Source organism: Moschus berezovskii, chromosome 19 (genome assembly GCF_049115385.1).
Source record: "Moschus berezovskii isolate FMDL1 chromosome 19, NW_MosBer_1.0, whole genome shotgun sequence".
Classification (NCBI taxonomy): Eukaryota; Metazoa; Chordata; class Mammalia; order Artiodactyla; family Moschidae; genus Moschus; species Moschus berezovskii.
Genome location: NC_142478.1, coordinates 10,092,573 through 10,119,466, shown reverse-complemented (window position 1 = coordinate 10,119,466; position 26,894 = coordinate 10,092,573). Strand labels below are relative to the sequence as shown.

The 26,894-nt window shown below is 37.9% G+C and overlaps 1 protein-coding gene across 3 annotated transcripts in view; it reads right to left on the bottom strand.

Annotated features, from left to right (window-relative positions):
* Positions 1 to 26,894, bottom strand: part of LRBA (LPS responsive beige-like anchor protein) — a 777,374-nt gene that overhangs the window by 199,458 nt on the left and 551,022 nt on the right. For all 3 annotated transcript variants that reach the window (XM_055405330.2, XM_055405331.2, XM_088827977.1), the window contains exons 43-44: positions 24,658 to 24,773; positions 21,620 to 21,732 (exon numbers count right to left, since the gene is read on the bottom strand). In XM_055405330.2, the coding sequence (XP_055261305.2) occupies positions 21,620 to 21,732; positions 24,658 to 24,773 (229 nt within the window). The remainder of the gene's footprint in view (positions 1 to 21,619; positions 21,733 to 24,657; positions 24,774 to 26,894) is intronic.

Here is a 26,894-nt window from a genome sequence, read left to right as displayed (position 1 = left end):
CATTCTCTGTCGTCCCCTTCTCCTCCCACCCCCAATCCCTCATAGCATCAGACTCTTTTCCAATGAGTCAACTCTTCGCATGAGGTGGCCAAGTACTGGAGTTTCAGCTTTAGCATCAGTCCTTCCAATGAACACCCAGGATTGATCTCCTTTAGAATGGACTGGCTGGATCTCCTTGCAGTCCAAGGGGCTCTCAAGAGTCTTCTCCAGCACCACAGTTCAAAAGCATCAATTCTTCGGTGATCAGCTTTCTTCACAGTCCAACTCTCACTTCCATACATGACCACGGGAAAAACCATAGCCTTGACTACACGGACCTTGGTTGGCAAAGTAATGTCTCTGCTTTTTAATATGCTATCTAGGTTGGTCATAACTTTCCTTCCAAGGAGTAAGCGTCTTTTAATTTCATGGCTGCAATCACATCCACAGTGATTTTGAGCCCCCAAACAATAAAGTCTGATACTGTTTCCATTGTTTCCCCATCTATTTCCCACGAAGTGATGGGACCAGATGCTATGATCTTCATATTCTGCATGTTGAGCTTCAAGCCAACCTTTTCACTCTCCTCTTTCACTTTCATCTGGAGGCTTTTGAGTTCTTCTTCACTTTCTGCCATAAGGGTGGTGTCATCTGCATATCTGAGGTTATTGATATTTCTCCCGGCAATCTTGATTCCAGCTTGTGCTTCTTCCAGCCCAGCGTTCCTCATGATGTACTCTGCATAGAAGTTAAATAAGCAGGGTGACAATATACAACGTTGATGTACTTCTTTTCCTATGTGGAACCAGTCTGTTGTTCCATGTCCAGTTCTAACTGTTGCTTCCTGACCTGCACATAGGTTTCTCAAGAGGCAGGTCAGGTGGTCTGGGATTCCCATCTCTTTCAGAATGTTCCACAGTTTCTTGTGATCCACACAGTCAAAGGCTTTGGCATAGTCAATGAAGCAGAAATAGATGTTTTTCTGGAACTCTCTTGCTTTCTCCATGATCCAGCGGATGTTCTGAAATGTGTATGCACTATCTTAGTTTCCTAGGGCTCCTATGATAAAGTTCCACAGACTGGGTAAGTTAAACTAATAGAAATACACTGTCTCACAGTTCTGGAGGTTTGATGTTCAAATAACGTATTGGCAGAGCCACGTTCTCTTTGACGCTTCTAACGGAGGATCCCTGTTGGTCTCTTCCAGCTTCTTGTGTTCTCAGGGACTCTTTCCCTGGCAGCAACATCACTCCCAATCTCTATTTCCATCACTGCATGCTGCCCTCTCCTTTGCCATTTGTCTTACCATAATATTTTCATCTTCTTATGAAAACACCAGTCATACTGAAATTAGGCCCATTTCAATGATCTTAACTTCATTACACTTGCAAAGACCCTATCTACAAATAAGGTCATGTCCACAAGTGCTAGGGGTTAGGATTTCAACATAACTTTGGGGGAGACATAATTCAACTCATAACAGGTACCCAAAAACAAATGCTGAAATACATATAACAAAAAATGAAAGAAGTAAAAAAGAAGATACAGACAAATCAAAATTATAGTTGGAGATTGCAACATTTCTCACTCAGGAATCAACAGAATAAATAGATAAAAAATTAGTAAGGAATATTACTCAGTCATAAAAAAGAGTGAAATAATGCACCAACATGAAAGGACCTAGAGACTGTCACACTAAGTCAGACACAGAAAGACAAGTATCATATGATATTGCTTATATGTGGAATCATATCCTTTTTTATTAAAAAAAAGAGATATGCTGCTGCTGCTGCTAAGTCACTTCAGTCGTGTCCAACTCTGTGCGACCCCATAGACGGAAGCCCACCAGGCTCCCCCGTCCCTGAGATTCTTCAGGCAAGAACACTGGAGTGGGTTGCCATTTCCTTCTCCAATATGTGAAAGTGAAAAGTGAAAGTGAAGTTGCTCAGTCGTGTCCGACCCTTAGCAACCCCACGGACTGCCGCCCACCAGCCTCCTCCATCCATGGGATTTTCTAGGCAAGAGTACTGGAGGTATAAATGAACTTAATTACAAAACAGAGGTAGAGTCACAGATGTAGAAACCAAACTTATGTTACCAGGGGATAAAGGGGGAGAGGGATATACTGGGAGATTTGGACTGATGTGTACCCACTACTACACATAAAACACATAACTAGTAAGGACCTACTATATAGCACAGGGAGCGCTACTCAGCTGTCTGTGATGGCGTATATGGGAAAAGATTCCAAACAAGAGAGGATACATGTGTATGGATAACTGATTCACTTTGCTGTACACTTGAAACTAACACAACACTGAAAATCAAGTGTACTCCAGTAAAAATAAAATAAAGCTAGTAAGGATATACCCAACATAGACCATGTTCTAAGCCATCACCAAATTGCAACTAACTTAAAAGAACAGAAGTCACAAGAGTATGTTTTCCAATCATAATGGAATTAAACTAGGAAGCAACAAGAGAAAGACATGACAAACTTTTAAACCTGCAGAAAGAAGAAAACACTCTTCTAAAGAATCTATGGGTCATAAGGAAAATTAGAAAATACACTGAATGGAATAAAAAGGAAAACACAATATATAAAAATTTGTTGGACCTTACAAAATCAGTGTTCTGAGGAAAATTTGTAACATTAAATGCTTGTATTAGAAAGAAAAAGAAGTCAGATAGGTATAGTTTAAATCTTCCACTTTAAAATACTAAAAAAATTAAAAGAAGAGAAATTAAAATTGAATCCAAATCAAGTAGGAAGAAAAATAGTAAGGAAAACAAAGCTGAAAACAACACCAAAAAACACAACAGAAACATATGAAACCTATAGCTGTTATTATACTTAATAATGGAGGAGTAAATGCTTTTCCATAAGATAAAAGAAAAGGCCCTTTCAGCACTTATTGTCAACACCATATAATGCAGTAAGTATTCATGTGGAGATGGAGGAAATCCCCAGAAGTCTACAAAAAGGCTACTAGTATGAATAGCTGAGTCAAACAAAAGCTGTAAAACACAAGGTCAATCTAAAAAATTCGACTGTGTTCCTATAAACTTTCAAAAGTTTGAAATGAAAAAAAATATGAAAACTTTAAGGATAAATTAAAAATTTTAGCATACAATGCTAAAAGTCACAAAACATCAGACAGAAAGCTGAAACTGCAATACTTTGGCCACCTCATGCGACGAGTTGACTCACTGGAAAAGACTCTGATGCTGGGAAAGGTTGGGGGCGGGAGGAGAAGGGGACAACCGAGAATGAGATGGCTGGATGGCATCACCGACTCTGTGGACATGAGTTTGAGTGAACTCCGGGAGTTGGTGATGGACAGGGAGGCCTGGCGTGCTGTGATTCATGGGGTCGCGGAGAGTCGGACATGACTGAGCGAATGAACTGAACTGAACTGAATGTAAGATAAACCATATCTGTGGATTGGAGGATTCAGTATCGCTCTTACTTTTGGTAAAAATGGCCTACCAATTAAATGCAAGCCCAACCAAAGGAGCAGAATTGACAAGCTGATTCCAGAAAACCTAGCGTAGCCAAAACAATTTTCAGAAAGAAGAAACAGCTGGATTCACATGACCTGATACTGTAAGGAGATCCAACCAGTCCATTCTAGAGGAGATCAATCCTGGGTGTTCATTGGAAGGACTGATGCTGAAGCTGAAACTGCAATACTTTGGCCACCTCATGCGAAGAGTTGACTCATTGGAAAAGACTCTGATGCTGGGAAAGGTTGGGGGCGGGAGGAGAAGGGGACAGAGAATGAGATGGCTGGATGGCATCACTGACTCTGTGGACATGAGTTTGAGTGAACTCCGGGAGTTGGTGATAGACAGAGAGGCCTGGCGTGCTGTGATTCATGGGGTCGCAGAGAGTTGGACACGACTGAGTGACTGAACTGAACTGAACTGATCAAACTACAGTAAACAAGACAGTGTGCTATTGACATAAGGATAGATTATGCTTACTGACCAGAGTAAAGTCTAGAAATAGACCTATCCGTATACATCCAATTTAATCTCAATAGAGGTTCCCAGACAATTCATGAGAAAAGACAGTCTTTTCAACAAGTGATACTGGAAGAACTGAACTTCCATTTGTTAAAAAAAAAAAGAAACTATTTTGCAACTGTCATACATTATGCTGTTGTTGTTCAGCTGCTCAGTCATGTCCAGCTCTTTGGGACCCCATGGACTACAGCACGCCAGGCTTCCCTGTCCTTCACCATCTCCCAGAGCTTGCTCAAACTCAGGTCCATGTCAGTGATGCCATCCAACCATTTCAACCTCTGTCACTCCCTTTTCCTCCTGCCTTTAATCTTTCCAAGCATCAAGGTCTTTTCCAATAAGTCGGCTCTTTCAATCAGGTGGCCAAAGTATTGGAGCTTCAGCTTCAGCATCAGTCCTTCCAGTGAATATTCAGGGTTGATCTCCTTTAGGATTGACTGGTTGGATCTCCTTGCAGTCCAAGGGACTCTTAAGAGTCTTCTCCAGAACCACAGTTCAAAAGCATCAGTTCTTCGGCACTCAGCTTTCTCTATGGTCCAACTCCCCCAGTCACACATGACTTCTGGAAAAACCATAGCTTTGACTACACAGACCTTTGTCAGCAAAGTGATGTCTCTGCTTTTCAATACGCTATCTAGGTTTTTCATGATATAGTTAAAAATGAGTAGCACCAACAGCAACAATACCAGAGGGTAATAATAATTATGTTTGACACAATTTGTTATTAGAAAAGTCAAATCATTGTCAGGTAATAAAAAGCATGTAATGAAAATCAGAAGATTTTAACTTTTTCAGTAAGACATTTTCTCAAATATTAACACATACATATATATGTGAATTTACCTGTCTCTTGGCAATAATCCTGTGAATGTTGCCCAAAACATGCTTAATAATCAATTATTTGACCAAACACATTCAATATAATCAGGGTATTATAAATAAGTGTTCATGTTGAATAAATGTGCTTACTCTAATAAATGGATTTGGAGAATAAAGACTTGGACAGGAATGTGGACACATGACTAAAAGATACATTAACACATTACTTACTTTAAAAAGCAGACTATTACACACTCACATAAGTTAAGTCTTTACTGTCACAGGGAAATACAAGAATGAAAAGTTAACACAAGGATACAAAGAGAGCTTCAATGTATGCAGGCTTCTTCAGATGGCTTCTTACTATATTTACTCTAAAAAAATACCCCAGCCTGAAATTAGAAGCACAATTTCAGTACTTATTGAACTTAAAATTTTTTTCAAGGTGTTTCAAAAAAAGTTTTTACACAAGTTTACAGTAAGTATATGTTCCTTACTTGGATCTACCCTAGTACTCACAGCACTCAACAAGGAAAACAGGGAGTATGATAGGATAAAACTGGCAACATTATGTAAATAAAACAATTTATTTATAAATAATAATAAATGATCACTCCACACCACAGTAACTTACGATGCTTTGAGAATAAATACTTAACTTTGAGAAGGATTACTGGACTGGCAGTCTGTTGCTGGTACATGTCAAGATTATTCATCTCCCTGACAGTAATATTAACCACAATCCATTTCAGTAACTTCAGTTTATCATTTTCTGACTAATGTTAAAAAAACAATGTCAGTGAAGGTTGCTTAAACTAAGTGTAGGCTTAACCCCTGTTAAAGTCATAAAAAAACTTCCACAAGAAGGTAACGTCTAGTAAAAAAAACAAATCTGCCATACATAGTACTAATAATTTAAAGATGTAAATTGTAAAAAATAGTTCATGCAAAACCAATGGATTATTGTCCTTAGTTAAAAAAAAAAGCTGCAGCAAATCCTATAAACACACCACAATATATTGCCCCAAAGTATGTATGAGTGTGTATATATACATCTATATATGTTCGCATTTTGCTAAACTTAATTTTAAATTATGGGCAGAGCGCTGAATAGCCGTATTTTAAACAAAATATATCACACTGGACATGTAATAATTTAAAGTTTTGAAAGGTCAGGGTACTCACGAAAAATTTTCTTCAGTATTATAACGAATACTATATAAAAAGCAGTCTGCTATTCAGGAGCCTCAGATTAAGTACTCTGCTACAGGTCCTTCCTAATAAATGGAGGCAGGCCGATCTAAATCCAAAACTTTCCTATGCTAGTTACTGAATTTCATCTTTCCAAGCTACACCCCCTTTCATGTTGGATATACCTTTTAGAAAACATCTGTACTTACTCTTGACATTCTATAGTAATCTTTTCTTTTTCTATTAATGCAATAGCTTTTCTCTATGAGGGTATTTATTCTTGTTTTGTTTTTAAGGCTTCTGCTTCTTAAATTGTCTTTGTTTCTTCTGGTTTCTTTTTTGTTCTATTCAATTTAGTCTCTACTGTCCTTCACATTGAAGGCTGTCTTTAAATGTTTGCTAGTACTTGGTCATATCTTCATTTTTAAGAATGAAGCACAGAAGAGCTGACTTCAGTCGCTGAGCGTAAACAGAAACGTGACTTTTACGGAAGCAAAATCATATAGGCTCCGAGTAGGATCCCTAAAATGTCAGTATATTTGAGGTCTTTTCATTGAGACAATCAGTATGTCCGAAGAGTAACACAATTTTCCGTCTTACATCTGGGGGCTGGTATAGGCCTGGCTGTCAGAGTGCTGATATCATGCATGACAGGAAAGGGGTCTGGGGGCCTTCAGCCTTCGGCACTTACAGCCTCTGTTAATCCTCCTGCTTTCCATTCCTTACTCTTCAACTCCCCCTCTGTTCTTCCTGTTCTCCAATCAGAAACCTGTCTGGTGTAATTTCTCCAAAAAGTAAACCTCTAGTCTTCTGCCGAGATAAAGGGAAAGGTAGTCCCATTTTGGAAAGAAGTAGATATAAATGCCACTGTTCAACCAAAATTATTCTTTGTAGTTATACCTCAAGTCTGCCAGTTCAGTGACAGGGACACATCTGAGGTCAGATCCGAGCCTTTAACAATTAGGAAATCTATGTCCTTGGAGAGTTTCTTAACCTCACTACACCTCAGTTTCCTATGTGTAAAATAAAGAATATTTATTCTTTAATAATAACACATTCGTTACAGTGTGGTTGAAGGGATTAAAGAAGAGAACATATATAAAACGTTTTTAAAAGCACCTACTTGGGATTCCCTCATAATCGTACAAAAATAGTCTAAACTTTCCTAGTATCATTCTTTTTTGCTGATTGGACTATAAACTCCCCAAGGCCAGGGAATATAATTCAAACCAAAATCTCTAAGATCCATGTGGCATATAACAGCATATTTGGTGCCAAGCTTGAAATATATTTAATATATTTTGTCAGCCAATAGAAAACAGCAAAGTGTGGGATAATTTTAAATTCTTTCTCTGCACTTATATTTTATTTAAATGCGTTAGGATCCACTATTTACCTTTATAATATAATAAAGTTGTTTTAACTTTGAATTCCTTTGGTTTAATTGAAGCCCAATAGATAGAAAATTAAGTTATAATGCCCATCATTTTAAAACAATATTCCCCTCCCCACCAAAAGAGTGTTCTTCTCCCTCTGTGACATCTAGATGGTATATTGATTCCCAGTGTATCTGTTGCAGAGCCCACTAAAAGGACTGGCATTTGTCAGAAACAGCACTTAAAATTTAAAGAGATAAAGAAGTGCTGTCTGATCAACAACAGTTAAATGTCCGGTAGTCAGTTCCAGGTCAGGATGAATGCGTATATTATGTGTGTGTGTTAGGAGAAACATCTCACATATAAAAATACACAACCAGATGGAAGGCGATATGAAGGAGACAGAGAAGGGGGAAATCATCTACTTTTGCTTTAAACAAAGACAGAAAAAAACACAATAAATACAAGGATGAGCAACAGTAACTGATCAGCAAGGAAATAAACGTAGGACATCCTTGTTGTTCAGATCTCTTCATTTATTTCATAATCTACTCTTTAGAAACACTTTGATCCAGAATAGAGCAATTTGCTTTTCTTGATTCTTAAGCAAAATAACAACTCACACTGTGCTTACATTCTAAAGTTTTAAAAACGCATGATTTTTCTTTTCCCTTTACCTTGAACTCTTGCAGCATTTTCCTTCATCTGAAGAATGTATGCTCTAACAAATACAGATTATAGCTTGACCATTATAAACTATGGAATATAGTTTGACCATTCCTGCTTTCCCCCTCACCAATCTTCAGTTCATTTTTTAGTAGAACAGTAACTTAGAAGACTTTATCTAATTTCCAGAAACTAAGAGTCCCTGGTACACAATTACTCAATAAATAATCATTAAATGAAAAAAAAATGAATGCTCAGGGAGAAACATCAGGTATTCTCTAGAGTCAAGCAAACATTCATCTTTTCCATAAAATAGGTTTGGTTAAAAAGTTGGAGGCATAACCTGGGACAAACACGCCAGGAGGCGAAAAGCACTATTTGAGCAATAGAATGATGGCTGCACCTTACCATGCACTTCATCACAAGAGGTGAAAAGCAGCTTGATAAAATAACATTAATACAGACTCAGCAATTGACGCCAAGCATAGAAAGCACTATAGCACACTGCAGTGTTTCCCAAGTTTTCTGAGCCAAAATTCACAGCAAGAAATTTTCACTTTAAATCATAACCCAGCGCGCGCGCACACACACACACACACACACACACACACACACAGAGCTTTGAACTGCATAGTGTTTAAATTCTAGTTCTATCCACTATCTTTGTGACTTTGTAAAACTGGTTTAACCTCATGGTGTATCAATTTCTGCTCCTGTAAAAGATAGTAATAATACTACCTATCTTAGAAGGTATTTGTGAGGGTTAAAAGTATTAACATATGTAATAAACTCCAAAGTGGGATGTTCTTATAGCTGACTTTTCATTTGCAAGACTTCATTTGCAAATGGTTGGTCTACCTACTGCATTTCAATCCAACAAAATACTTGTTTTTTGGAATAGACATCCAGGTATATGGACTTCTCTGATACCTCAGTTGGTAAAGAACCCGCCTGCAATGCAGTAGACCCCAGTTTGATTCCTGGGTCAGGAAGATCCACTGGAAAAGGGATACACAACCTACTCCAGTATTCTTGGGCTTCCCTTGTGGCTCAGCTGGTAAAGAATCTGCCTGCAAAGAGGGAGACCTGGGTTCAATCCCTGGGTTGGGAAGATCCCCTGGAGAAGGGAAAGGCTATCCACTCCAGTATTCTGGCCTAGAGAATTCCATGGACTATAGAGTCCATGGGGTTGCAAAGAGTTGGACAAGCCTGAGCAAACTTTCACTTTCATCCAGGTATATACACTAAATATTCCAAAACAACTATCTTGGATTTCACCTGCTTATTTTCATTTTCCTCACTTAGAAAATTGGCTTGCACAATCTCCTACTAAGGAAAAAAGTAATAACAGCACAAAAAAATCTTATTAATCCACCATGAAATCTCTGGTACTGAAACAATAGCTATTACAATTTGTTTTTATGGTATGACATTTTGTAAATATATTTCTGTCCTGATTATAACTTCTTATAAAGAAAAGACAAAAAGAAAATATTATTGTCTCTTTCAAGGAGGCTGTCAAAATATAAAACTACACTCTGAGTATCTGTAAAATATGGATTAATGTCACCTCAAAGTTTATGCATGGTTAGGTCTGTCTTCTCATCAGTCAGAATTTTAGACTGGTGATGAATTTCCTCACATTTTCAAACTAAAATAGATTTGATCTTAACAGACTGACAATATTACATTGCAATTATTATAAGGAAATACCATATATAAAATTGAATTCCTTCAAAAGGACATTTTTTACATTATCCATCTCAGAACTTTTCTTTTTAAAGGGAATGAACAGAAAAATAATACAGAAGAAAGGCTGTTAATTACATTAATTCAGCTTCAGAAAGAGAATTCCTATAAAACTGGACAAGATTACCAAACAAAATTGTAGTTTTGTATCAAAACTTTGGGGACATTAAATGGACATAAATATGTATAAATAATTCAATTCATTTAAAAAAGCTAGTCAGGCTATATTATCCACTTAAGAACAAGGATAAGACCTGTTTATGATTTAAGTTAAGCTTTGCACACAATGTTTTCTTTGATTTCACAAGTTTATTTAAATAGTAGTATTTGCTAAGGAGAAGGCAATGGCACCCCACTCCAATACTCTTGCCTGGAAAATCCCATGGCAGAGGAGCCTGCTGGGCTACAGTCCATGGAGTCGCTAAGAATCAGACACAACTGAATGACTTCACTTTCACTTTTCACTTTCATGCATTGGAGAAGGAAATGGCAATCCACTCGTGTTCTTGCCTGGAGAATCCCAGGGACAGAGGAGCCTGGTGGGCTGCCATCTATGGGGTCACACAGAGTCGGACACGACTGAAGCAACTTTGCAGCAGCAGCATTTGATAAATGTATACGATGGGAAAACTTCCATATGATTCTAATATCTTTTGTCTTAATATATGTATTTTATTGATGTATAGTTGACTAACAATGTTTCAAGTGCACAGCAAGGTGACTCAGTTGTATATGTGCATATGTTGTATATGTGTATATATGTTGTATGAATATGTTTTAAATTAGAAATCTAGCATTCTATTCATACTAAGTGGATGACACCTTCAAAGCAGCTCTGAGTGCAGAACTCGAAGGCACACCTATGGGTGTCTCCTCATAATTAAGAGAGAGAGAGAGAAAGAGACAGCGTGCGTGTGTGTGCACATTTGTGTGTGTGTGAGTGTGTGTGTGTGTGTGCACGCACGTGCACGCTCAGTCATGTCTGACATTTTACAACCCCATGAACTGCAGCCCACCAGGCTCCTCTGTCCACGGGATTTTCCAGACAATAATACTAGAACGAGTTGCAATTTCCTTCTCCAGGCATATAATTCTATTATAATCATTTTTCTTACAGATACAGCTCATTTTATGTATGTGACACACTCCTGAAAATATGTCTACAAAACAGATACTTGAAAATGGAATGACACTCGAAAGATTGTGGCAGACCTTAATATCAATAGGAATGAGATACAATTTATAAATAATTTTATATACAGAGTACAATTTTCAAATATCTGATATGCTTGATTATTTTACTTAAAATAATGTGAGTCCAAACTCACTTATTTCCATCAATAGTTAATGAAAACAATTAGCATGAGAAGAATTCCATTTTCATGAACTTGAAAGAGTTTTGTAGCATTTGAATTACTGCTGCTTTACAGGAGAGATTTTATTTGTAACCTATGTGGCTGAGTATTAGAGCTCCCCACATCTTCCAGCTCTGCTAATCACACCACTGTTGGCTCTGCAATATGTGCTGTTCAGCTCTTGTTGGAAACACTCTTTATAAATATTCCTTTGTCAGCACAAAAAGCAATTATTTCACAAAATCTCTTATAAAAATGGATACTCCTACAATTAAAGGCACTAAATCAAAAAAATGATATTTTTATGTCTCTGTATAGTGGATATGGACATTTATGGATAGACAGTAATGAAAATGACTCTTTTGCTTTGGTTTTGAACTCCCCTCCCCTTCTTACTTTTAATTTAACAAAATAAAAAAAGCAAAATTACTATTGGTCCTTTAGTGGGGCATTAAAATACCTTATTTATCACATACAGAAATAAGCTATAAAGGCATTAGTTAAAACAGCATTTTACACATCCAGCAAAAGTACTTGGCAAGTTCCTTAGAAACAGCTGCAACATACAAATAAGATTCAATTTTAATAAAAGATTCTGTTTAGCTGGCAAATAATAACTGCATTTTGCTGATACCATTTCATTGGATTCTCATAATGAAAAAATTCATAGGGCCTACTTCAAAAAAATTGTTTTGAAGGCTTGCTTCTGGTCACGTAAGACTTTTAGTGGGATAGAAAACAAAGATGAGGGTCAGTGAACAGACCTTTGGCAAGGAAGTAGCAAGACACGGTAACGGGGTGGGAGCGCCTGTTCAGTACAGTGACAGCAGAGGAGAGAATACAACCTCAGTAGAAAAATCCAAATAGCTTCCCATGTTTCACCATTACAACCTGTTCCACTCAGATGTCAACAAGCACCTGGTCCATAATCCATCTAACTACTCGCTGCATCTTAAAGAGCCTAAAAAAAGTCCTCCAAAGCACAAAGCATCTTAAGCTATGTGCTTAAACAGAAGTTCAAACTGGAGAACTAAGTTTAAGGAAAAGAAGGGAGCTGTTCTAGATGTCTAGAAAGGTTATATATTTAATTTATTTTGTGAAGCAAATTTTATATTTTAACAATTTAATGAAACATGAGATTTTTACTTTTTCACACACAAAATTCAAATAAAGGAGAGACAATAGGATATAACAGCTTGAGAATTAAAGAGCTGTCCAGTTTTTACTATTGACCTACTTGCATGCTACGCTACACAAGTCAAATACAGTCATTTTTATTAGACAAGTGAGTTCTACAGATTCCAGTGAAATACACAGGGTTTTAGAACAAATACAGCACCTAAATGTAAGACTTTCCTTTTTTCGTTTTCTTTAAAGCACTCCTCTCCCCCGCAAAAAAAAAAAAACAAGAAAACATTTCTCCATTTATTATTCCTCACAGTCAATGGGGCATGATCTGGACCACATCTGGCTGCTCTTGGCTGTGGCTGCTCCTGAGTCTGTGGTCAGCTGAGGGCTGGCCTCCGCTCGCACGGCTCAGCCATCCTCCGCCTGTCAGTCTTGCCCTCCAGCTAGCTAACCAGGGCATGTTCTCAAGGAGGTCAAAGGGAAGCAAAAGCAGAAACATGCAGGTGCTTTTTCAAACTTCGATTTTGTGTTTAGTTTACTAACCAACTCTTTTTTCTCCTCTTACTGGCCTCCTTTTTCTTTTTTTATTAAATTATGGTAAATTATTCATAACACAAAATTTATCATTTTAACCACTTTTAACTGCACAGTTCAGTGACATTAAGTACAGTCAGGCTGTCAGGCAACCGTCACCACCTTCCACCTCCAGAACTTGTTTCATTTTGCAAAACTGAGATTCTACACTCAGTAAAGAAGTCTCCATTCCTCCCAACACACTCAGGCCTTGGCAGCCACCATTCTACTTTCTATCTCTATGAGTTTGACTCTTCGAAATGCCTCATCTGAGTGAAATCATACAATATTTGTTCTTTTGTGAATGTCTTGTTTCACTTAGCATAATGTCTTCAAGGTTCATCCACACTGCAGCATGTGTCAGAGGACCCTCCCTGGTTAAGGCTGAACAATATTCCAGTGTATATGTGTACCACCTTCTGTTTATCCACTTACCCATCAATGGATACCTGGACTGCTTCCATCTTTTGGTTACTGTAAGTAATACGTCCATAAATATGAAAATGGGCACACAAATACCTCTTCAAGTCTCAGCTTTTCTCTTGGGTACATATTCAAAACTGGAATAGCTGGGGTCTTCCCTGGTGGCTCAGGGGTAAAGAATCTGCCTGCCAATGTAAGAGATGCGGGTTCCTTCCCTGATCTGAGAGGACCCCACATGCTAAGTAGTGATAAACTATTCACCCTGTGCTCTAGAGCCTAGGTGCCTCAACCACTGAAGCCCAGGTTCAGCAACGAGAGAAGTCACTGCATTTGAGCTGCCTGCACACCGCACCGAGAGGGTGGCCACCGCTCACTGCAACTGCAGAAACGTCCGCGCAGCAACAGAGACCTGTCACAGTCAAAAATAAACAACACTACACCTAAGAAGTGGACTAACTGGATTTTAGGTCATTCCATTATTTATTCTGAAGGAACTGCCATACTTTTTTTCACATCAGTTTTACAAGTTTACATTCCCACCAGCAGTGTGCATGGGTTCCAATTTCTCCAAATCTTTGCCAGTACTTGTCATGTTAGGTTTATTTATTTTTCAATTAAAGACATACTACTGGGTGTGAAGTGGTATCTCACTGTGGTTCTGATATACATTTTCTAAACATCAAGTAGTGTGTGAACACCTTTTCATCTGCTCATTGGCTATTAGTATAACTTCTTTGAAGAACTGGTGAGGAAAACTCCTCACCAATTTTTGAATCAGATTGTTTCGGTTTTGTTCTATATTCTACATACTAATCCCGGATCCAAAAGGATAAGGTTTTCTTTTGAAAATGAAAACTCTCCTTTAAAAGTGAAAAAGGAGATATACAAACTTGTACAATTTCTTACCACAATCACAGAAACTTACCACAATCACAGAAAACTAGCCAATCTGATCACATGGACTACAGTCTTGTGTAACTCAATGAAACCAAGTCATGCTATGTGCGGCCACCCAAGACGGATGGGTCATGGTGGAGAGGACTGCCAAAATGTGGTCCACAGGAGACGGAAATGGCAAACCACTTTAGTATTCTTGCCTTGACAACCCCATGAACAGTATGAAAAGGCAAAAAGATAGGACACTGAAAGATGAATTCCCCAGGTAAGTAGGTGCCCAATATGCTACTGGAGATCAGTAGAGAAATAACTCCAGAAAGAACGAAGGGATGGAGCCAAAGCAAAAACAATACCCAGTTGTCGATGTGACTGGTGGGAGAAGCAAAGTCTGATGCTGTAAAGAGCAATATTGCATAGGAACCTGGAATGATAGGTCCATGAATCAAGGCAAATCGGAAGTCAAGTCAAACAGGAGATGACAAGAGTGAACTTCGACATTTTAGAAATCAGCGAACTAAAATAGACCGGAAAGGGTCAATTTAACTCAGATGACTATTATATCTACTACTGTGGGCAGGAATCCTTAAGAGAAAATGGAGTAGCCATCACAGTCAACAAAAGAGTCGGAAATGCACTACTTGGATGCAGTCTCAATAACGACAGAATAATCTCTGTTTGTTTCCAAGGCAAACCATTCAATATGATGGTAATCCAACTCTATGCCCCGACCGGTAATGCTGAAGAAGCTTAAGTTGAACGGTTCTATGAAGACCAACAGGACCTTCTAAAACTAACCCAAAAAAGATGTCCTTTTCATTATAGGGGACTGAAATGCAAAAGTAGGAAGTCAAGAAACACCTGGAGTAACAGGCAAATTTGGCCTTGGAGCACAGAATGAAACAGGGCAAAGGCTAATAGAGTTTTTCCAAGAGAACGCACTGGTCATAGCAAACACCCTATTCCAACAACACAAGAGAAGACTCTACACATGGACATCACCAGATGGTCAAAAGCAAAATCAGATTGATTATACTCTTTGCAGCCAAAGATGGAGAAGCTGTATACAGTTAGCAAAAACAAGACCAGGAGCTGACTGTGGCTCAGATCATGAACTCCTTATTGCCAAATTCAGACTTAAATTGAAGAAAGTTGGGAAAACCACTAGACCATTCAGATATGACCTCAATCAAATCCCTTATGATTATACAGTGGAAGTAAGAAATAGATTTAAGGGACTAGATCTGATAGATAGAGTGCCTGAGGAACTATGGACGGAGGTTTGTGACATTGTACAGGAGACAGGGACCAAGACCATCCCCATGGAAAAGAAATGCAAAAAAGCAAAATGGCTGTCTGAGGAGGCCTTACAAATAGCTGTGAAAAGAAGAGAAGTGAGAAACAAAGGAGAAAAGGAAAGATATAAGCATGTGAATGCAGAGTTCCAAAGAATAGCAAGGAGAGATAAGAAAGCCTTCCTCAGCGATCAATGCAAAGAAATAGAGGAAAACAACAGAATAGGAAAGACTAGAGATCTCTTCAAGAAAATGAGAGATACCAAGGGAACATTTCATGCAAAGATGGGCTCGATAAAGGACAGAAATGGTATGGACCTAACAGAAGCAGAAGGTATTAAGAAAAGGTGGCAAAAATACACATAAAAATTGAAACAGAAAACATCTTCACAATCCAGATAATCACGATGGTGTGATCACTCACCTAGAGCCAGACATCCTGGAATGCAAAGTCAAGTGGACCTTAGGAAACATCTCTACAAACAAAGCTACTGGAGGTGATGGAATTATAGTTGAGCTATTTCAAATCCTGAAAGATGATGCTGTGAAAGTGCTGCACTCAATATGCCAGCAAATTTGCTAAACTCAGAGGTGGCCACAGGACTGGAAAAGGTCAGTTTTCATTCTAATCCCAAAGAAAGGCAATGCCAAAGAATGCTCAAACTACCGCACAACTGCACTCATCTCACATGCTAGTAAAGTCATGCTCAAAATTCTCCAAGTCAGGCTTCAGCAATATGTGAACCATGAACTTCCAGATGTTCAAGCTGGTTTCAGAAAAGGCAGAGGAACCAGAGATCAAATTGCCAACATCCACTGGATCATGGCAAAAGCAAGAGAGTTTCAGAAAAACATCTATTTTTGCTTTATTGACTATCCCAAAGCCTTTGACTGTGTGGATCACAATATACTGTGGAAAATTCTGAAAGAGATGGGAATACCAGACCACCTGACCTGCTTCTTGAGAAACCTATATGCAGGTCAGGAAGCAACAATTAGAACTGGACAGGGAACAACAGACTGGTTCCAAATAGGAAAAGGAGTAAGTCAAGGTTGTATATTGTCACCCTGCTTATTTAACTTATATGCAGAGTACATCATGAGGAACGCTGGGCTGGAAGAAGCACAAGCTGGAATCAAGATTGCTGGGAGAAATATACCTCAGATATGCAGATGACACCACCCTTATGGCAGAAAGTGAAGAGGAACTAAAGAGCCTCTTGATGGAAGTGAAAGAGGAGAGTGAAAAAGTTGGCTTAAAGCTTAACATTCAGAAAACAAAGATCATGGCATCTGGTCCCATCACTTCATGGGAAATAGATGGGGAAACAGTGGAAGCAGTGGCTGACTTTATTTCTCTGGGCTCCAAAATCACCGCAGATGGTGACGCTTACTCCTTGAAAGGAAACTTATGATCAACCTAGATAGCATATTAAAAAGTAGAGATAATACTTTTGCCCACAAAGGTCCATCTAGTCAAGGCTATTGTTTTTCCCGTAGTCATGTATGGATATGAGAGTTGGTCTATAAAGAAAGCTGAGTGCCAAAGAATTGATGCTTTTGAACTGTGGTGTTGGAGAAGACTCTTGAGAGTCCCTTGGACTGCAAGAAGATCCAACCAGTCCATCCTAAAGGAGATCAGCCCAGTGTTCCCTGGAAGGAACTGATGTCGAAGCTGAAACTCCAATACTTTGGCCACCTTATATGAAGAGCTAACTCATTTGAAAAGACCCTGATGCTGGGAAAGATTGAGGACAGGAGGAGTAGGGGACGACAGAGTATGAGATGGTTGGATGGCGTTACCAACTCGATGGACATAGGTTTGGATAGACTCTGGGAGTTGATGATGGACAGGGAGGCCTGGCGTGCTGTAGTTCATGGGGTCACAAAGAGTTGGACACGATTGAGCAACTGACTGAACTGAACTGAAGTACTATTCCAGGCACGAAAAATATAGAAATTAAAAAAACTAAATGTTTCTATTCAATGATTTCCCTTAATAGGAAACACAGAGAAGAAAATGTAAAATTATAGCAAATTATGTAATGCATTAAAATTGAATTAGAGAGTACCACCCAAGTACAAATTTTTGATGATGGGAAAAGCCACAGCAAAGGCACAAAAGTTGAAAGAGAACATGAAGCAGTATAGGATCAGATGACTATAGCAAAGACATGGGGCGGAGGCAGAGAGGTGCTGATCAAACAGACAAAGGCTAGGACCTAAACACCACTGTTAGTCGTGACGAAATTTTTGACCTTCGTGCTGACACCACTGGTGACTACCTCAACTAGACTGTGTGGAGAAGCAGATTGCATCCTCCAGATACAGATGAAGTTACTCCTGGACATTCCTAATGTTATTAAGCCAGGACAAGAGGGTACCCCTGAGACAGGCAAAGAAGGGAACAGTCTTCCTCCACCATCAAAAAAGTGGAAATCCTTGAATTCTGCATGGAGGACACTGGATATGCTGAGTAAATTAGAGCCTATCTTGTGGTAATCTGCAGAGAGTAGGCAGTGATCCTCAGACTGAGACTATACATTGCTTAGAGCCTGTGCTTCTGATGTGATTGGGTACTCAGTAAAGCTTCACTTAAATACTTCATTAAAGCCTAAAATGGATTTGAAAGAGTTAAGGGAAGGGGCTATGTACAATCTTGAAAGAAGAAGTCTGATGTTCTGACTACTTCAGAGTGACCTAGAAGGGTAAGGAAACAACAGGGCCTCAGGGAACAGGCAGGGCAAAGGTAGCAAAGAACCTCCAGGTTAGATTTGTAGAATATATAAACATTCCTCAGGTATCGGTAGAAATTTCTAAGAGTTAGAAAAAGACTGGACTTTCTGACTGTCTGAACAGATGGGAGCAGGGGTACAGTGTTCCTTTTACATTCAGTTCAGTTCAGTTCAGTCGCTCAGTCGTGTCCAACTCTCCGCGACCCCATGAATCACAGCACGCCAGGCCTCCCTGTCCATCACCAACTCCCGGAGTTCACTCAAACTCATGTCCATCGAGTCGGTGATGCCATCCAGCCATCTCTTTCTCTGTCGTCCCCTTCTCCTCCCACCCCCAATCCTTCCCAACATCAGAGTCTTTTCCAGTGAGTCAACTCGTCACATGAGGTGGCCAAAGTATTGTAGTTTCAGCTTTAGCATCAGTCCTTCCAATGAACACCCAGGATCGATCTCCTTTAGAATGCACTGGTTGGATCTCCTTGCAGTCTAAGGGACTCTCAAGAGTCTTCTCCAGCACCACAGTTCAAAAGCATCAATTCTTCGGCAATCAGCTTTCTTCACAGTCCAACTCTCACATCCATACATGACCATGGGAAAAACCATAGCCTTGACTAGACGGACCTTTGTTGGCAAAGTAATGTCTCTGCTTTTTAATATACTATCTAGGTTGGTCATAACTTTCCTTCCAAGGAGTAAGCGTCTTTTAATTTCATGGCTGCAATCAACATTAAAGGAATATTTTTTGCTTCTAAATTTTTCATGCTCCGAAATTTAATTGGAGGAATCAGTTTCAACTCATGATGTATTTCATCTTAATTTTTCTTTTCTAGGTCTTTCTGAAGGAGCTAGAAACAAAGACAAATCCAGCAGCAACCCTGGTATAGGACATGGAAACCCACTCTAGTACTCTTGCCTCCAAAATCCCATGGACAGAGGAGCCTGACAGGCTACAGTCACAGAGTCAAACACGACTGCGTGATGAGCATGCACCTGTAGCAAGAAGCACAATGGACCAAACTGTGTGTTTCACATACATTTCCACGTAAAAGGGCTCCCACTAGGGTTCCTTAGAGAAATAAATGATACTAAATACTAGAACTGGGCCAGAAAATGTGAGGGTTAAGACTAAAGCACCTTGTTATACCAGAGAGCATGGAAGTTTTCAGATTACTAAGGTTGTATCAAAACAACACAGGAACAGCTTGAAGAAATTCCCCATGATCAAAGCAGGAACAAGTGATCATCAATGAAAATACTAACTGCAGTGGGTTGAAACATTAAAACCACTTCAGTTTTGTGTACAAATTCATAAAGATATATATTTTTTAAATTAGGTTGCATTGGAGGGAACAAATTCATTGTTTTAAAAACTGGTATATAAAAAGAAAGGTTTATCCTGCCTTTCCAATGTTATGTACCATTGAAAAACTTAATAACAGATGAAGGGATATCATCTCTTTAGAAAATGGTTCCAAATAATACATGAAATAAAAGTGATAGAATTTAAATACCATCATTTTGCCATGCCTACTGAACTAATGAGTTCTGGCATTAAATATGACAAAAGAAAAGTAAATTACAGGGGCTTTCCTGGTGGCTCAGTGATGAAGAATCTGCCTGCTAATGCAGGAGACAGGTTTGATCCCTGGTTCAGGAAGATCCCATATGCTGTGGGGCAACTAAGCCCAAGCACCAAAACTGTTCTTCCTGTGCTCCAGAGCCTGGGAGCCAAGCTGCCGAGCCCATGTGCTTCAACTACTGAGGCTCTTGTGCCCTAGAGCCCGTGCTGAGAGGCCACTGCAGTGAGAAGCCCATGAAGCAGAGCAGAGAGCAGCCCCCACTTTCCGCAACTAGAGAAAAGCCCACACAGCAACAAAGACTCAGCACAGCCAAAATAAAGGAATAAATACAATTATAAAAATAGCAAATTATGTATTACACGTCCTTTGACAGAAGAGTGCAAAAGTTTCCTATGAAGCAGTAAACCCTAATCTGAATTCTAAAAACCTCTGGAATCAACTACCAATTTACAAGGAAAATAGGAGACAAGGATCCTGTAGATTACGCCACACAGAAGCAATAAGCAAAATCCACACTATGAGAAAATCTACAAGACAATATACTTCTTCAACTAAAAAATCAGGGGGGAAAAAAAAAGATGAAAGATAACTCCACAGAATAAAAAGACTTAATTGCAATGTGTGGTTCCTGTTTGGATCCTGACTGGAATAAACAAACTAAATACAATTTTGAAAGCCTACTGGGTATTTGATGATATTAAGAGAGTATTGTTAATATTTTTAAGTTTGCCAATGGTATTACGGTTGTGTTCTGAAAAGTTTTTAAAAGTATATATTGAAATATTTATGAATGGAATGATATGATGTCTGAAATTTGCTTCAAAGTAATATGGGAAAGGGGAGAGAAAATGACAGTAAAGATAAAATAAGAGGAGCTACAAGGTGACAATTACTGAAGTACAGTGATTGGTAAATGACAATGTCCCTGTTTTGTCTACTTTTTATTATTCTGTTTGGTCTACTCCTGTACATGCTTGGAATTCTCCATAATAAAAAGTTAAAAAGAAAAAAAGAGGCATATAACCTCATTTTTTAATCACAAAATGATTCAGGATATTCCATTTATTGGTAATTTATGACAAAGAAGGAAAATTCTTAATGATACCTGAAGATATGAGAAATGTTTATATAATAACCATTGTGTATAATATAAGGTAATTATCACTTATTGATATGTGGTAAATTAGGGGCAGTTTTTTTGTTGTTGTTTTTTTACATTTTAAAATGTAATACAGTTAAAATTAATTTCTTAGAACTTGGAGGAAATGTCATGTATATTTTATTATTTAATTCACTTAATACACTTATTGTATTAAATAATACACGCTCTGTGCTTGGCAAGAGGGAAATAATGGTGAACAATGACACAAGAAGATCCAAAACAATGAGGGAGAAGATGACGTGAAAGGCAGGTCATTTTAGATGCTCTGACAGAGAGGAAGGGATCAGCTGCAGTCTCCGTGAGGGAGTGTTTCTGAAGGACTGCGAGGGTCAGCCATTCACAGAGCGGAGACGGATGTTCGAGGCAGAGGAGGCAGAGTGTGGGGATGAGGAAGAAGCGTTCTGCATCCAGTGACAGGCCAGGAAAGGTTTCAGCACTGAATTTGTGGAACTCAAAATGTAATTGCCATCAAGGTTATCATGCATACTGAATTTCTCTGTTTTAAATTTGAGAATGTGAAAATATATTTAAAAGATAAATATATTAAAGTTATAATATTTAAAAGTTTTTTAAAGTATTGTGAAAATAAAGATAACCAGATTTCTTTTTATATGCAAGATAATATATAATATTTTATACACAGTGTTTCAGATGATCTAAGAAATTACCTTGGACAAATCTCTGAAGTTACTTGGCAAAGTAAGATCCAGTTCTTCCGATTCATAATTAGTAATGACCCATGGAAACACAGGATACTGATTTAAGTCATTGTAAGTCCGTCCTGGAAGAGGGAAAAAAGTCATTCTTAATTTAGAATGATAAGATGATAAACATTCCAGAATATATTTTATTAAAAATAACAAGAACGACAATTTCTGAGAGCCAAACACTGTTTCCAGTGCTATCATTTATTCATTATTTCATTTAATTTTCATAATAACTCTACGAAATTAGGATCACCCCATTTTATGGATAGAAAATTGAGGCACAAAAGTTTATGCAACTTGACCCAAATCATGGAACTCGTAATGGTTGAACTATATTTAAATCCAGATACTCTGTACCCACGCTAATGTTCTAATAAATTCAGCAACTATTTTTATTAATTGAAACCAAATAAAATAATCTTCACTAAGAATTTAAAAAACAATTTCCCATCACATAAGAGTTTTTCAAAACCAGAATCCTTTTTCTGCCATTAATTAACTAACCAATCAACCAACCAACTAATCAACCAAGTTCAAGTGACTTAACCCCTGTGGGCATTCATAGTCACCTGTAAAATGATGAGGTTATTCTCAGTAACTCTGAAATTCCTGTTAAAGCTTTCAAATTCCATGCCCCTTTGAATATAATTCATGGCATCATTGAGGCTGCTGATTCAATTCCCAAATGATGCCACACAATCTTCTATGCTTCTTCTAAATCAAAGACATTCAATGACACATTCAGGTCTATTAACAATATGAATAAAGCAAAGGGTGAGGTAGCCCATCCATGTCGGAACAGCAGCTTTCTGAATATCACCACTTCAGGGAGGCAGGCTCAGTAGGTGACATCACTGTTTCCAGAGTAAAAACGCTGCCTCCACCATTTTATTAGTCTATAATCTATATTTAGCTAGATTCAATGTGAACAAACTTTTATGGCTAACATACAAGGCAGGCAAGTATATTAATATTGCTTGAATTCCTTTCTTACAGTGCATTCTATCCCCTTCTTTCTTTCCCAGTTCTCAAATATATACAGATGTCATATCAATATACAGCTGAGTATTACACTAGCTCTCCACACAGATTCTAGGTATCTAAGCCTTCCTCGTGATTTGATGCTTTTAACATTTTATTTCATTCTATTCATCATGAGCTTGAGGTCTATTAGAGTAACAGAGTTCTTCCTTGACTGACTTGGAAATAGTGTTACAAAATATGAATAATAGGATAATTTTAATTCAGACGTAATTATCACACTTTATATATCTGTCAGTTTTAATTTCTCCCAGAAAAAATAAACGAACTTAATATCAAAAAGCAGCCTATTTTGATATCCCTTTTCTCTTGCATTTTTCTCTCCTTCTGGTTGAGATCTTATCAACAGTAACAATAAAATCCTTTTGTTATCCTATACGCTTAAACAATCAAGTTTATTGTACCTACAATAAAAGAGTATATACCTGCTCATTGTCAACAGACTCTTGTTAATTAAGTTAAATTCAATATATAACTACTGAATGCCTGTGCTTAGTCGCTCAGTCGTGTCCAACTCTTTGTAATCCTATGGACTGTAGCCCACCAGGCTCCTCTGTCCACGGGGATTCTTCAGGCAAGAATACTGGAATGAGTTGCCACGCCCTCCTCCAGGGGATCTTTCCAGCCCAGGGATCGAACCCAGGCCTCCGGTGCTGCAGGCAGATTCTTTACTGTCTGAGACACCAGGGAAGCCCAAGAATACTGTGGGTAACCTATCCCTTCTACAGGGGAATTTCCCAACCCAGGAATTGAACCGGGGTCTCCTGAATCATAGGCAGATTCTTTACCATCTATGAGCCACCAGGAAAGCCCAATCTACAGCTAAGGTTCTCATTTAATCTCCAACCATTCAGTCCTTATACTCAAACTTTTTTGCTTATTTTGAAAATGAACTCCTATAAAGTAACTTGTAAGTTCTGACATGCTAAAGCCTAAAGAATGACCTATATACATTCTGAATTCCCCCTCACCTCTGAGTCACATTTGATACAGAGGCCTACACTTTTCCCTCTCCCTTTCCCGTTGTATCTCAAGCCATTTGCTTCAGAATAGTTCTCCTATCTGGGATCACGGATCCTCTTCTCTTCTTTAACAACTTTCCTCTTTCTTTTCGTCCTGCTCAAGAGCAGTCCCCAGACCTTATCTCACTGCTTTCTGCATCATCTGGCTTGGTAATCTCATCTCTCTCTCTGGGTGATTAACTCCAAGCATCTCTCTATGCAGATGAAACCCAATGTCCTTTCTCTAAGTTCCGCTGCCCTCTATAATTCAGCATCTCTTTTCGATATACTGTAGGCCTTGCTAGCACAGTAAAATCATCATCTTTCTCTACATCAAATTTTTTCCTTCTTTTTCCTTTAGCACCACGGTTTCCCCCATGATTTAGAACAGAAGCCTGGAAGTCTTTTCTGACACTTTCTTCTCATTTACTCTCAGCATTCAGTCCGCTGGATGGCAGATGGTTTGTACCTTGTAAATTCTTGTGTTATCTAATCCTCTGTTTTAATTCCTACTGTCACCTCTCTAATGCAGGCCCTCATTACTCTTTACGTATAACTGCCTCCTAACTTTTGCTCTCTACCTAGACTCTCTGCACCCTTCTCTATCCTTCCACTGCTTCCAAATTTTCATACAGCTCTGATGTGGCTCATTTGTTCAGAGACTGTCAAAAACTTCCCTGTAAATTGACTGCTAATTCCTTAAATTGAGAGAAAACCTTTCCTAATGAATGTCTCCACACAATGTTTTTCATTTTCATCATACCTTTATGAATACATGTACACATACAATTTACTAATAATCATTCTTTAGCTATATTTCTTTTCCTCAGCTTTGTATGTTGCTTATGCTTTCAGCTTTACATAGAATGACTCCATCCATTTGAGTACTCAAAATAATCTAACAGCACAATCAATAACTTATCATTTGAAATAAATCAACATACGGGCTTAAATTACCTGCTATTGTGTTGAGAAACATCAAGTACTCAAAGTTTGAAACCTCCCTGTGTTGCCATCGCTGGGTCATATTAGAAGCTTTAAAAAGTTGACGTGGACTAGCTAATGAGATACGCCTGCAAGAAAAAGAATTTGATGTGGAATCAATTTAAACTTAAGATTAGTTATATCAATAATAAGTCATGACTTCTGGGCTCATTCAAATTGATGTATTTATATTAATGAATGCTAGAGGTGTTTCAATCTACAATTAATGCTTAAACAAATGATTTGGATGAGCCACAGGCCTATTATCCACATTCTATTCATTAAGGTAAGCTGTCATTACAAAACCATTATAATATCTAGCTCTATAATAACAGTATAACTAATAATTCACTGCTTTACTGGTATAAGAGCTATTATAGTTACTAAGAAATACATATAAAATTGTATACACATCTTTATCAGTTCTTATAGTCATCTCTTAAAGGTAACATATTTGTACATTATTAATTTAAACGTTATGTTTTTCATACCTATTGTAACAGAGGAAAGAGGATCCACTCTTCAGGTGTCTATTCATGGGTTGGGATAAAGGTAAGGGAAACTACTTTTTAATTTATGATAACAAGATACCAAGTTTTCTATTTTCTTAATGTAATATAAGTAAAAAAGGACACAACTGACCAACACTAAGTAGCAGTGGGAAACAGGTGGCAGGATTAAATACTACACTTGGAGCCCAGAATCCCAGAGAAGTATGCTGTCATAGTTCTTCCTGCCACTAAGAACGAGATAGCAATATTTTTTCAAGCTTACAAAGGTATAATTTACATACCATAAAATTTATGCATTTAAGTGTACTATTCAACGTTTTTAAAGTAAATTTCTAGAGTTGTGCAATTATCACCACAATGTATTTTGGAACATTTTAATCAGCACAAAAAGTTGCCTTGTGCCTATCTGGAACTAATGCTTAATTCCACCCCTAGCTCTAGGCAACTATCAATCTGCTTCCATCTGTATGAACTAGCCTTTTCTGAACATTTCAGACAAATGGAATCAGACATCATGGAATCTTCTGCATTAGGCTTCTTTCACCAACCATAATGTTTTTCAGATACATCACTGTGGCAGCATGTATAAGCAGTTCATTTCTTTTGATTGCTAAGTAGTATTCCATACAGAATACACCACATTTTAAAAATTCATTCACCAACTGATGGACATTTAAATTATTTCACTTTATAGCTATTATGAAAAATGCTACTAGGAACATTCATGTACATGTCTTTGATAAACATATGGTTGTATTTCTTTGGGGTAGATTACTAGGAGTGAAACTGCGGGGCTGTACGCTGACTTTAACTTTCTGAGAAACTGCCAAATGGTTTTCCATTAAACATTCCAACAAACAAAGAATGATGTTTGAATTTTTCCACATCTCCGCCAAAACTTACTATTGTATGCAATTTTGATTATAGCCATACTAGTGAGTGTAAACTGATATTTTATAATTTTAATGGACCCTGTTGAATTTCTCTTCACGTGCTACTTAGCCATTTATTTTCTTTGAGGAAATAAGTATTCAGATCTTTTCTTCATTAACTGGGTGGCTTCTTTCATCCTATATTGAGTTGTAAAAGGTCTCTATACATTCTGCATACAGGTCCTTTATGAGATATACGATGCACAAAAGTTGTCTCAGCCTGTGGCTTATCTTTTCATATATTTAACTGATGTATTTAAAGCACAAACATTTTAAATTTTGATTAAATTCATTTTCTAATTCTTATGAACAGTGTGTGGTAAATGTTGATGCTCATTTTCTTGCATGTGACTTTCCAATCATTATAGAAGTATTTATTTAAAGATTACCCTTTCTTCATTGAATTGTGTTGGCAACTTTGTTAAAAAGCAAGTGACCGTAAACGCAAGGGTTTATTTCTTTATTCTCAATGTAGTTTCATTAACTTATACGCCTATCATTGGATTAATAGCACACATTTTGATTATTGCGGTTTTATGGTAAGTTTTGAAATCAGATAGTTTAAGTTTTCTACTTTTGTTCTTTTTCAAAATTCTTCTGACAAATCTAGATTCATTGTATTTCAGCTGAATTTCTTCCAAAAAGTGTACTAAATTTTGATAGGGATTGTAATAAATTTATAGATCTGGGGAGAATTGACATCTTTATACTGAACCTTCTACCCATGAATATGGAACATTTGCATCTATTGATGTTGTCTTTAATT